Source organism: Heloderma suspectum, chromosome 1 (assembly GCF_057233095.1).
Source record: "Heloderma suspectum isolate Gila_16-S chromosome 1, 16-S_ref, whole genome shotgun sequence".
NCBI classification, from domain to species: Eukaryota; Metazoa; Chordata; class Lepidosauria; order Squamata; family Helodermatidae; genus Heloderma; species Heloderma suspectum.
In genome coordinates, this window is record NC_139458.1 from 394,933,367 (window position 1) to 394,946,461 (window position 13,095).

A 13,095-nucleotide genomic window follows, 5' to 3' on the forward strand; every position below is an offset into this window, starting at 1 on the left:
TACTTTCTCCAACCCACCTCTGACATGTCCTGGAATGCCCCATTTTGGGACCTACCACCAACAGAAATATGAATGGTGGTGGATCTATGTGCCCCCCCCCACGCCTATTACCTGAGCTCCTTTCCACCAGTGGAGGGGAACATCTGTCCTGTCCTAACCCTCTTCAGCCAGCAGATCTACAAGTTGGTATTGCTCTCTAAAGTTTTAGTTCACTAATCTACCAGTTCAATGGATTAAAGGCTGCAGCACTATGGGAACCTGATTTCTAGACACTCTTCGTTGTAGGTAACGGAATGTGCTTGCACATCATCCTGAAATCTAATATGATGAAAGGCAGTATGTAAATGTTCAAAATAAATAAAGTCTGCTCATGCAGGAAGAAAGAGAAGGAGGCTGTAGTGCAGAATGAGCCATTGTAATGGGGGACGACAACTGCTGGTTCTGCATAGCTCCAGGCTACTGGTTATGCAGAAGTCACTTTTCACAGAGGGGAATGGGGAGAGGAGATCACAGAATGGCAAGTGCCATGGTTGCAGGGACCTAAGACTTCATTTTTCCTCAGCCCTCTGAGACAGAGGTTGTATGGAACAATTAGCAGTGAACCCACTCATTTGCAGCCTCACAATGGATGAGCCATCCTTTCCCTGTAAGGCAGCTTAATCTTAGCAAGGTGACATCGACCCTAAGGAATGTTGTCTTAACCTCAGGCATTTTTAGCCACAATGGACATTGCCTGCATTCTTGGATGCAGAGACAATGCAGGAGCAAAATCCAGACTTTAGGAGACAGTTTAGGATCCAAAGGAAATGGTGGGGGGAAAGATTAGAGCAATACGACAATGGAACCAATTACTTATGGAGGTGGTGGACTCTCCCACACCTGAGGCATTCAAGATGAAGCTGGACAGCCACTTGTCAGGGATGCTTTGACTTGGATTCCTGCATTGAGCAGTGGCTTGGACTCGATGGTCTTATAGGCCCTTTCCAACCCTGAGAGCCAGTGAGGTATAGTGGCTAGAGCGTTGGACTGGGAGTCGGGAGATCCAGGTTCGAGTCCCCACTCGGCCATAGAAGCCCACTGGGTGACTTTGGGCCAGTTGCAGACTCTCACTCAGCCCAACCTACCTCACAGGGTTGTTGTTGTGAGAATAAAATGGAGATGAAGAGGATTGTGTACGCCGCCTTGGGTTCCATAGGTGGAAAAAAGGCGGGATATAATTGTAATACATACATACATACATACATACCTTTCTATGATTCTATGATCTCTGTTTCTCAGAGGGTATGTTTTGTTGAACTGCACTGACTCTGAAGTTGCACCCTGAGCTCTGAGGAGCTAACTTCTCGTTTTCAAAAGAAATGTATGTTCTCCCATAACACCTGTACAATTACGTCCTGGCTTAAAAGAATGTGGAGGGCCTGGGCCAAAATTACTCTCTTGGGCTCCACACCAGTATAAACCAAGCTTTTGTCCAGTGGTACAGCTAGCATTGGACATTGGCACCAATGTCCAGCCCCCCACAATATGACCACCCAGAAAGTGACAGGTGATGGGGGCAGCAGTAAACAGGCCTGGTGTCAGTGCCCGGGCTAGCATGGGCATGTACATGATTACAGATGCTCATTTTATTATTTTGAATTTAAATATGTATTATCCTTTCCTATATTTTTAAACAAAAAAATGGTGCTTATTCCAGATGTGTTTCACCTCAAGGTAGAAAATATGTTTAGAATTTGAAACTGTACGTGCTCAGAATATTCTTTTCCTTTTAAAAAAAATCAGAGTTGGCAAACAGATTTTGGAGTTTTTGTTTTTCTTGAATGTATCAGGAGTGAAGAAGCCATTGTAAAACATGGAATGGGGGTGGGGAGAAGCTCCCCTGCCCAATAGGGCCATTAAATCCAGCATCTAAGATTACCTAGCTCACATGGCTGGCTGGGGCATGCTGGGAGTTGTAGGACTTTTTTCTGTCTAAATATGCATAGGATTGCACCTTAAGTCTCGATCCAGCTCACTGTTTTCCCTGTGTGTTCCCTGAGCAGTGGGAAGTTTAGGATAAATTTTACAGGGCCAGATTCCTTAACATGAGCATGCTGGAAGGCTCACAGAGCATGGCTCACTTAAGAACATAAGAAGAGCCATGCAGGATCAGACCAAAGACCAATTTAGTCCAGCATTCTGTTTGCATGGTGGCTAACCAGATGCCCATGGGAAGCCCACAAGTAAGACATGAGCATAACAGCACCCTCCTGCTTGTGTTTTCCAGCAACTCTGATAATGGAGGTAATATATCACCATCATAATTAGTAGCCATTGACAGTCTTATCCTCCATTTCACATTAACCTAGCAATCTGCTTTATACTGGGACAAACTATTGTCCGTCTAGTCTAGTATTGTCACATCTGATTGACAGCAGCTCTCCAGGGTTTCAGGTAGAGATCTTTCACATCATCTACCACTGAGATCCTTTTAACTGGGGATGGAACCAGGGACTGTTTGCATGAAAAGCATGTGCTCGACCAATGAGCAAAGGCACTTGAGGGGTCTTTGTAATAATCTGTTTATGAATAGATTACTGTAATGCACTCTATGTGGGGCTGCCTTTGCACCTGGTTCAGAAGCTGTAGTTAGAGCAGAATGCAGGAGCTAGGGTGCTCAGCTGTGTTAAAAGGACTACATTGGCAGCCTGTTAGCTACCAAGCCATGTTCAAGGGTCTGTTGTTCACATACAAAGCCCTAAATGACTCGGGACCAGAGTACCTAACAGACCGCCTCCCCCTATGTACACCCAGCTGACCTTTAAGATCTTCAGAGGAGGCCTTGCTGGCTATTGCGTGATCTGTGGAATATCAAAACAGGCTTTTTCAGTAGTGGTGCCCATCCTTTGGAAACCCTCCCCTGCACGGTTTGGGAGGTAGAAAATGTGGTTTGTTTTAAATGGCTTCTGAAAACATACTTGTTTACGTAAGCTTTCCCTGGCTTGTAACTGATTTATATCCCATCCTTCCTTTTAGGAGCCCAGGCGGCATACATTATCTTCCTCTCCATTTTAGCTTCACAACAACCCTGTGAGGTAGGTTAGGCTGAGTGTCAGTGGGCTTCTCTACATGAGGCTTTTATCATGCACTTTTGATTGGTCACTCAGGGAAGTTTGCGGGTCCTTTATATGACGTTGTCAAACTGCAGGGCCTCTCTCATGCTTTATAACCTTTATCCCGGCTTTTTTAAGATCAAGGAAAATGCGGTAACAAATTTAAATAGTGCTCCAACGGGTGGTGAATTTCTGGAATCCTGCTATATCACAGTGCCATCTAGTGGCAGTATAATGAAACATATAGAACTTGCAGACAAAGGAAACCCCCAGAAAAAAAGGGGAAGTGTGTGTAATGGAGCCGATCTTAATCATGCATAGAATCTGGAAGCAGAAGCCCTGATAGGGGTGTGGGATAAAAGCCTGGTGTAGAGAAGCCCAGTGATAGCTCCAAAGTCACCCAGTGAGCTTCATGGCTGAGTGGGATGAAACCCAGATCTCCCGAGTCCTGGTCTAACACTTTAACCACTGCACCAGCTCTTTATGTACACATCACAGCTGTGTTATCATGACACTCCTCCATTTTATTGTTTCTTTTCATTGGTTTTTAAATTTCATTTCTCTTAGTGTAGTTGTAACTGCTTAGTGTATTTTTAACAGTGATTTTTAATATTTTTGTATGTGAATCACTTAAGAAGTTTTATTATATTAAGTGGTATATAAGTATTATAAATAAATGAGCAGATATTGTAGTGGTACAACGGGCAGTATCAGTTCCACATAGCAGCATGATCAGAGCTGACAGAATGTTTTTAACCCTTCAACAGGAATGCTCCCCCTACGCGGCTCATCTCTATGATGCTGAGAACCCTCAGACGCCGCTTCGTAACCTCCCTGGCCTTTGCTTTGACTACTGCTCGGAGTTCCACCTCTACTGCCGCTCCGCGATCACACTGCTCACCAATGACAAGCACATCCACGAATGCTGTGAGAAGAACAAGACCCGCTTCTGCAACCTCCTCAACATCCAGGATGAAGACTATTGCTTCCCCGACGTGCTGAAAAACACAGACCTGAACCGTAACCTGGGCTCTGTGGTGGCAGATAAGAAAGGCTGCCTTCAGCTGTGCCTACAAGAGGTGGCTAACGGCTTGAGGAACCCAGTGCTGATGGTGCATGCAAACGACAACACCCATCGCATGTTTGTAGCTGAGCAGGTGGGCGTCATCTGGGTCTATCTTCCAGATGGAAGTCGAATGAATGAGCCTTTCCTAGATATGAAAAACTTGGTGCTGGCGACCCCCTGGATAGGGGATGAGAGAGGTTTCCTTGGGATGGCCTTCCACCCCAAATACAAAGACAATGGGAAATTCTACATTTATTACTCCTACCAGGACAAGAAAAAAGTGGAGAAAATCAGGATCAGTGAACTGATGGTCTCCATATCAGATCTCAACAAGGCTGATGCAAGCACGGAAAGGTAACATTTCGCCCCATAAGCTTACGAGCATCTCTACACCAGCCTAAAATCCTGCATTTAAAACGGGGCTTTCTGCTTCAGTTTTAAATGCAAGATCATGCCGGATTCCCTTTACACACGCTTTCTCCCGCACTTTCCCCCTCTATTTTCCCCTTATCTGAGTCTTCCATATATTTCATTGGTTTAGCTCAGGTTTTCCTCTTTTTATGACGGAACTCAAATGGAACTCAAGTCCTGTAATTTGATAGCACATTATCTCCAATCTTTTAAAAAATGGAATAAAGCTCATTTAGTGTGGGAGATGCCCTGGAGGTTGATGACGTCATCTAAAGGGCCCACAAACATCCATGAGTAACCAATCTCAATAGCAGAATAAAAATTCCGTGTGAAGAAGCCTTACTTCTTCAGTTGGATATCTTTCCTGCTTTATCTCAAGGATTTAGGGTATGTGCTCCCATTCTATCCTCATAACAACCCTGTGAGATAGGTAGGCTGAAATATAGTAACCAAGGCCATGTACCCTGTGCAACCATACCCTGTGCTAAAAACAAATCCAATTCGGACACCAAGAAAGACTGAATTCTACGATCTGTATAAATCATGCAAATACACATACTTTATTTTCCCTGCTTCTGAACAAGGGAAGGGACAATGTTAAAGAGATATGTGTGGGGGTGCTAAGCACTGCTGTCCATAGCCACAGAACAGGATTGGCTTAGGGATTTTATTATATTTAGCGGTATATAAAAGCACTAATCATCATCATCATCTATAGCAGAGTTGAGGGCCTTGAACAGGTCCCTCTAGAAAAGTACTCTTCAGTCTTTTGTGACACAGGACCCAACTAAAGCTCTGATCTATAACATGGGGTCTACTTGTGCAGCCCGATCTGTCAGTGGGGCAGGGCAACACCAGTTTGAATGTCCTGATCTACCAGTTGGATCAACCAATGTCCTAGAGCCTAGAGCAGCCTTCCCCAACCTGGTGCCCTCCAGATGGTTTGGATTCCAACTCCCATCATCCCTGACCATTGACCATGCTGGCTGGGGCCAAAAGGAAATGGAGTGCAGCACATCTGGAGAACAGCAGGCCCAACTGGTTTTCCATCAGACCACAGCGCCTCCTAAGGAAGGGGCTTCTGGTGATCCTATAAGGAGTATCCCTCCAACTATCTCTAGCTACTGCCACTTTAAGATGTGTCAAGAATGCAGATCTAAAATTTGGTAAGAAGATGTTTTTGTGGTGGACATAGATAAGGCAATTTTTACTTTGGATAAATTGGTGAGTGCCAATGATGAGTTCTTGTTGTTTTCTATTCTGCGTGCCAAATATGACTTGCCAGCTACAGCTAAATGGTAAAATTTGTACTTCCAACGTTCGTTAGTATCTAGGTTTGATCTGGCTGCTTTTACAGCATCAGAATCTGTCTCATTATTGGAAGCACTTATTGAGCCTAGTCAGGCAAAATGATCCACGATCCATGTCTATCAATACTTGTTATTGGTGAATAAATATGATATACAGGGTTTAAGCAGGAATGGAATAGGGAATTGGATTGTCCCATTCTGCCTAATCAGTGGATCGCCACTTTGGCATCTACCTGTTGTGTCTATGGATACCTGGCTGTGTTTTATTCAACAAAAATGTTTGTTTCATGTCTATTGGACAGCAAAATGTCTCTTTAATAAGGGATTGTCTAATTTGGCTAACTGCTGGCAATACCATGCAGCTAATGCTTCTTTTAAACATATGTTTTGGCAATGTCCAGTAGTTGCTTCTTTTTGGGAGGAGGTTTTTATATAGATAAATTTTGTACTCGAACATTCTTTCATATTCGCTGATGTAATTATAAATTACTTACCTCCTTCATGGAAATTACCAAATGGACAGCATAAATGGATTCTTCCTGCCCTTTGGACAGCTAAATAATATTACAACATTAGAAGGATAAACACTAACTCCTATAATGCAATGGACTGAGGAACTTACAGTGCTTTCAACGCTTGAACGGGTGGCATATAGATGCCACCTTCAAATGGATACTTATTTGGATGCCTGGTTTGCTTTTGTTGAAGCCTACGTATAACTGCTAGAAAGCTATATTTTCATATATATGCATTTCAGATGTATTCATTGCCATGAATATTTGCAAATTCATGTATATATATTAAAACAAGGAAAAAGGTGTGCCAGGAAGCAGGTAGATGCACACTGCAAATAGGAATGGCCTGATGGAGAAGAACCTTATGCAGACAATGGTCCTGCTCCAGTACAGACAGCAATAGTGCTATTACATCCAGCAGGTGTGCTGATCTGCTGTCTGGATTCCCTGCTTTGGCTGAGAACTGCAAGATGTTGTGTAATCTATCAGGGGCAATGGTCCATACATAGAAGAGCTATTATGCATAGGTGCTAAGCCAGTGGTTGACTGTGCAATCCACAATAACTGATGTATATATCATCATCATAAATATTTCTTGACCACCTTTCAGAGCAGAAGCCCTCCGAAGGTGGCTTACAGCAATAAAATACATTGCTACCACTTGCTTGCTTGCCAGGCAGAGAGCCAGTGATCATGCAGGTAGTGGCATCTACTGCTCCTCATGCATACCACCACCGCTGTCTGGCCAGAGCGAGAGGCAGGTGGACAGTGGTAAAGAAGAGAAGCAGGTCTGGCAGCTCTTGTCTGCTGGGGTGTGGCCCCATGGCAGGTGCCCAACCGTGCCGGCCCTGGTATACATGTTGACAGACACAATGTTCTCACCCAGCTTATCTCCTCAGAGGGGCAAGCTGGAGTGCCAATTATGCATTAAAGGCATGACTATACAGCTGACAGATTTCAGCAGAAGTATAGAATTAGCAAAAGAATGTTATGGTCCTTTTTTGCTTAGTCTAGGAAAAATTAAACATCAAGCATTATGCAGATAAGATGTTCTGCTTGATGACTGAGTACGTAACGTGTTTTTGAACCCAGTAAGGCCTTGAATCTCATCCAAAGGATGCAACTGTGTCTTCCTTCTCTTTTCCATACTTTCTGAATTTTATTTGTTCCCTCTCCTTCAGGAATCTCCTAGAGATTGAAGAACCAGCTGCAAATCATAATGGGGGACAGATCCTCTTTGGCCTGGATGGCTATATGTACCTGTTTACAGGGGATGGAGGGAAAGCGGGGGACCCTTTTGGTAAATTTGGGAATGCTCAGAACAAGTAAGTCAGACAACCAGCACATCCACCTTTTGTTCAGTTTAAACTTGTTTGCCACATACAAGAGACAGCAGGTTTTGTCTTAAAAAGCAAATTATATGTATATTGCTGCTTATGCTGACAATTTCAGTTCAAGACTATCTTATTTTTTAATCTCTTTATTAGTTTTTGAAAAATCTGTAATTCAAACTGTCTGGGGTATTGATCAACAGAAAAGTGGGCTAAACGTCTTTTAAATAAATGTGGACACATTATAATTGATGTATTGGTAATAGCTTACTATGGGTGGTATCCAATGCTGGCAGTCCGCCACAGCAAAACACATTGTGCTGGTGTAAATAATAGTAGCGCTACTCTGGAAATTATCTGAAATTAGTGCTTCTGGAACTGGACAAGTCAAGAGAGCTCCTTCCACGAGCTCTGCTGACTTGTCCCATTTTGGAAGCGCTAATTTGTGCTATTTTCTGGTTGCACTAGCAAGCATTAGCTCCCTGTTGCACTAGAGTTCATTTCCACTAGCACTGCAGCAGTGTTGGATCCTGCCCTAAGTGAGTAAGTTAAGGGCTACTGACTCCAGCAATGCCCTTTAGAAGCCGCACATATGAAGACTTATGAATGCTCACAGCAAGTAATTGAGATGACCAACACATCCAGCTCTCATTCTGTTTAAACGTGCATTTGTTACATATAAAGGACAGCTGGGTTTGTCTTAAAAAGCAAATTATATATAAAAAACACACACTGCTTATTCTGACAATTTCTGTTCAAGGTGCCTAAGAGAACCTGAATTATTGGGAAGTTTAAAAGTGAAATAAATATATAAAATTAAATGTTTATTAGAACATCTCATTCTATCCCCAAATATGATAATTTCAAAATTCAGTGCCTGTTAGAAAAGGCGCGAGACCCACTTATCAAGTCAGATGGCCCTAAGTACATTTTGCCACCATGGACTTCATTGTGAGAAGATGCCTACTTTGGGTTTTTCTGCTGGTATCACTGAGGCTGAAATGAAGTGCTATGGCTCAGGTGTGGCTGTTGCTGAAAACAGCTGCCAGTGTCTCCTCTTCCTTTGCCCCTCGGCAATGCTTCGTAATGCAAAATGCATGCCATGATGTCACGGCATTGCTAGTTTCCCTGCCACTGGAAGTAGCAGCCAATGAAATGGAGAGTGGAGAAAATTGCAACATGGTGATATCACATCATGCGTTTTGCACTACTGAAGTTACCAAGGACAAAGGTGGATGAGACACCATGAGGCTAGTTTGGGGTACAGCCATGCAAGAGGTGTAGCATTTGGGCAGAACACAGTGAGGGCGCTTTCAAAACACCTCCACTGCTCTGCAAATGATACATCAGTCTTCACCCTTGGGATTCTGCATGTGGAGATTATGAAAGTTAAACAAGCTTAAACTAATGTGCATTTCTCTTGTAGACTAAAAAGCTTTCTATGTGTTAGACATGAATGCATGTAACAGAGTTCAGATACCTTTTTAAAAAAGGAAAGGGAAAACAAGCATCTTCAGGATAGTGAAATATATCGTGACATGGGGGAGGGGGAGAGAGGGTACTTGGCCCTTTTCCTGTTCACTGTTTCTCCACTCCCCAAGTGGCTTTTTGCCCCCATGGGGTTCCAAATATGCCCAAACACACATTTAGAAACCTGTGGGGGGGAGGCGGGAAGCCATGTTAAGGGGGAATTTAGTGCAGAGACAGAAAAGAGTTAAGCATCTTCTCCTGTTTCGCCACTTCTCTGCTCTAAATTCCCCTCCTGTAGCTATTTTTTTTTTTTTAAAGAACAACAGCAACAGCCCCAAACTGCATCAGGGCTCTGCTACACACTTTTGCATGAAACATGATGTTAGCTCCATAGCTTTAGGTCCATAGAAAGGCATGCATGTACACAAGTGCCTCAGTAGTTGTTTTAAAAGTCTGTGTTTTAGTACTGTATTTGTAAGTGCTGTTTTTTTTTTTTTAAATCTTGGCTGACACTACAGTTCTGTTTTTAACTCGTCCATTGTTATGTATCTTTTTAAAAATTGGTTTTAAGTTGCTAGCTGCTTTGAGAGGCTTTGGCTTGATAAAGTGGGATAAACATTTGGCCTCAGGCAGGAAATACTGGGGCAGGGATGGCAGCATCCCCCCTCCCCCAATTCCCTCTGACCCCCCTAAGCTAGCATGCCACTGCAGTGGAGGAGGCCATCCCATCCCCAGTGTTGGAGTAAGATTCCACTGCCATGATTCTGTACATAGCGTGGGTGTGGGCAGCCATCTTGTCTCTTGCCTCAGGCAGTAAGCTGCCTTGAACCTGCCCTGGCAATGAACTCATTGCCAGTTGAACAATACATGCATCACTGAAGCCAGTTTAAAACAAACCAATATTCATCCATGTTCAACTCTTCTAACATTTACTTTCTATGTGTTCTCTTTCTTTGTCACTGCCATTAATCATTGTTTTATGCCTTGATTTCCTCTCAGGAGTAGTTTATTAGGAAAGGTTTTGCGGATAGATGTGGATGGACGAAGCCCCGACAGGAAGCCTTACCGCATCCCCCCTGACAATCCTTTTTCCTCTGACCCTAAAGCTCTCCCAGAAGTCTATGCCTATGGGGTGAGGAACATGTGGCGTTGTTCTGTGGACAGAGGAGACCCACTCACTCACAAGGGAAGGGGAAGAATATTCTGTGGTGATGTTGGCCAGAACAAGTTTGAAGAAGTGGATATCATTGTTAAAGGCGGGAACTATGGTTGGAGAGCTAAGGAAGGCTTTGAGTGCTATGACGTAAAGCTGTGCCAAAATTCCTCCTTAGGTAAGGAAGTGGCCTGTAATTTTTAGTAGATTCCTGGGAAGTCCTCTTATTTGTAAAAGTATTAATCAGTTACTATGCTGCAGCTATAATCCTTCTATATTGTTGCGTTTAAAGTTGGGGACGTAATAAAGAATAAAGACTTAATAAAGAATTGCACCCCTATTCTTGTCAATTAACCCGGTAGGGTGGGTTGGAGGCTAGATTTGGATTGAAGAAATGGTGCTTGGAGAAAGATTTAAGCACTTTCACCCCTCTGGAAATAGCTCAACTTAAAAAAAAAAAAGGCTAGAGGGTCTTTGGGGGGTAACAACTTACCTTTGCCCCTAAGTTGCTGTAGTAGACTGGAGACCTGGGATTCTTAGGAATAAGACTCAGGGTGCAGACGAGGCTTAGCAAATGTAGAATTTTAGTATGAAGTTTCTATCCCTGCATACAGCAGCAGTGAAACTCTGAATTCTTCCTTCTAGAACGCCCTCTGTCCTCCTCTGTCCTGCAATGGACTTAGTGCTGGCTCCAGGTTTTGGAGGGCCCTTGGGCACAGCATCCCCAATGGCCCCCCTCCCTCAGGGAGTCTTCTCACCAGCATTGCTGCCAACTCCTCTTCTTCTTCTTCCTCCAACTCCTCCTCGTCCTCCTCATTATTGCTACCTTGCACATGCTTGCTAGGCAGAGAGCCGTTGAGCAAATAGGTGATGGAAATGTTGCTCCTCCTTCCTTCATACCACCACTGTTGTCTGGGCCCGAGCGAGAGGACAATGAACCAGCAGGTTGCAGGAGCCCAAGGGACTCTTGTCAGTAGGCCCCCTGCCAGGGTGTGGGCCCTTGGCAGGGGCCCGACCATGCTGACCCTTGACCCTGAATGGACTAGCCTGTGACTAACCCAAGACATTCTGAAATACTGGCTTAGATCAAAGAATAATTCAGGGCCAGCCCTGCCATTAGGCAGAGTGAGGTGCCCCTCTCAGGCAGCTGATTTTAGGGGCAACAAATTGTTAAGCTATTTATTATTGTTGTATTTTTTCTGTTGGGGAGTGGGAGAAACACTTCGCTAGCCTTGGTATTATGCAGCTTGACTTGTGTCTCCGCTTGCGTGTGTGCCATTTTCTGCACAATGTCTTGGAAAGGAATGGATCTGCCACAAACATTACATCCTTCTTTTGCCCCTCAGTTATGAAACCACGCAGGGTGTTTTGAAATACTGACTTGCACCAAGGAATGATCTGTCATAAACATTACAATTCCTTCCCCTTCCTCTGGTGTTCAGAGACTGCCATAGGAAGGCCATGAGATTGGGGGTGTACACGTGCTGGGGGCAGCCCTCTCCAACCTGGCGCCCTTCAGATGTGTTGGACTACAACTCCTATCATTCCCAACCAAAATGGCTTTCTGGACAAATGGTCTCGATCGAACTGAGATACCCAATTTGTTTTAGGAAGCGAAAGTGGGGCCTGCAACAAAATGCTGCAGCATGGAGTATTCCTGTTCCGGGGGCTCCATCCCACTCCTACCCACTGACTTTCTTCCCCCTGCCTCTAACAATCAGAGCATTCCATGCTGTGTGTGTGTGTGTGTGTGCGTGCGCATGCTATGAGGACTGGCACTCAGAAAATTTAGAGCACTGTTTGTATATATGATTTTGCTCTCAGGGGATGTTGGTTCTTTTTTAGATAATAAAACAGTTTTAACTGAGTAGACTAATCTCTCTGTTTTAACAGATGATATACTTCCAATATTTGCCTATGGACACTCTGTGGGAAAATCAGTCACCGGAGGGTACGTGTATAGAGGGTGTGAGTCTCCAAACCTCAATGGCCTCTACATTTTTGGTGATTTTATGAATGGGTAAGGAAGAAACTAATTTCCATTAATATTTAAGTACACCATATAGGGTTCCTATATCTGGTCTCGAAAAATATTGATATTTGTTCATCTTGAATGAATGTCCCAAATATTCAGGCTTTTAGACAATGGTTCAGTGTGGTCCATTATGGAGACCATGCTTGTCAAATTCTGCACTTTCCACCACACTTCAAAGAATTAGTACTGAGCTTTTTATTCAAGCCGGGGCTGTCCCTGGCAATAGGCTTAATAGTTGGCTGCTCAAAGCAGTGGTCTTCAATTTTTTCACACCCACCTTCAGCCCCCAAACATGCATTTTGAGACTGACTTCTTAATTTTGATTTTTAAAGAACCATATATTTGTATGGTAGTGCTGCTGCTGGTGTGACTCACCTTAGAACAGGGGCATCTCTACACAAGCCCAAAGTCCTGCATTTAAAATGGGGCTTTCTACTTTCATTTTAAATGCAGGATCACAACTGACTCCCTTTTTCACCCACTTCCATTCCCCCCCCTTCCTCCTCCTTCTCCCCATATCTGAGTTTTCCATTATCTTTCATTGATCTCGCTCCTCTTCTTTCCGCTTTTACTCTTTTCACAGAGGAAACTGAAGGGGAAAACACAACAGGGTAATTTGATAGCTCATTATATGTGATCTATTTAAAAATGGAACAAAGGGCATTTAGTGCAGGAGATGCCTTGAATGATCATGGCAGCATGTAAAGAGCCC

The 13,095-nt window shown here is 43.8% G+C and overlaps 1 protein-coding gene across 2 annotated transcripts in view; it reads left to right on the top strand.

Moving 5' to 3' along the window:
* Positions 1 to 13,095, top strand: part of HHIPL2 (HHIP like 2) — a 38,073-nt gene that overhangs the window by 7,522 nt on the left and 17,456 nt on the right. For both annotated transcript variants that reach the window (XM_084828731.1, XM_084828732.1), the window contains exons 2-5: positions 3,860 to 4,512; positions 7,576 to 7,719; positions 10,195 to 10,526; positions 12,242 to 12,368. In XM_084828731.1, the coding sequence (XP_084684857.1) occupies positions 3,860 to 4,512; positions 7,576 to 7,719; positions 10,195 to 10,526; positions 12,242 to 12,368 (1,256 nt within the window). The remainder of the gene's footprint in view (positions 1 to 3,859; positions 4,513 to 7,575; positions 7,720 to 10,194; positions 10,527 to 12,241; positions 12,369 to 13,095) is intronic.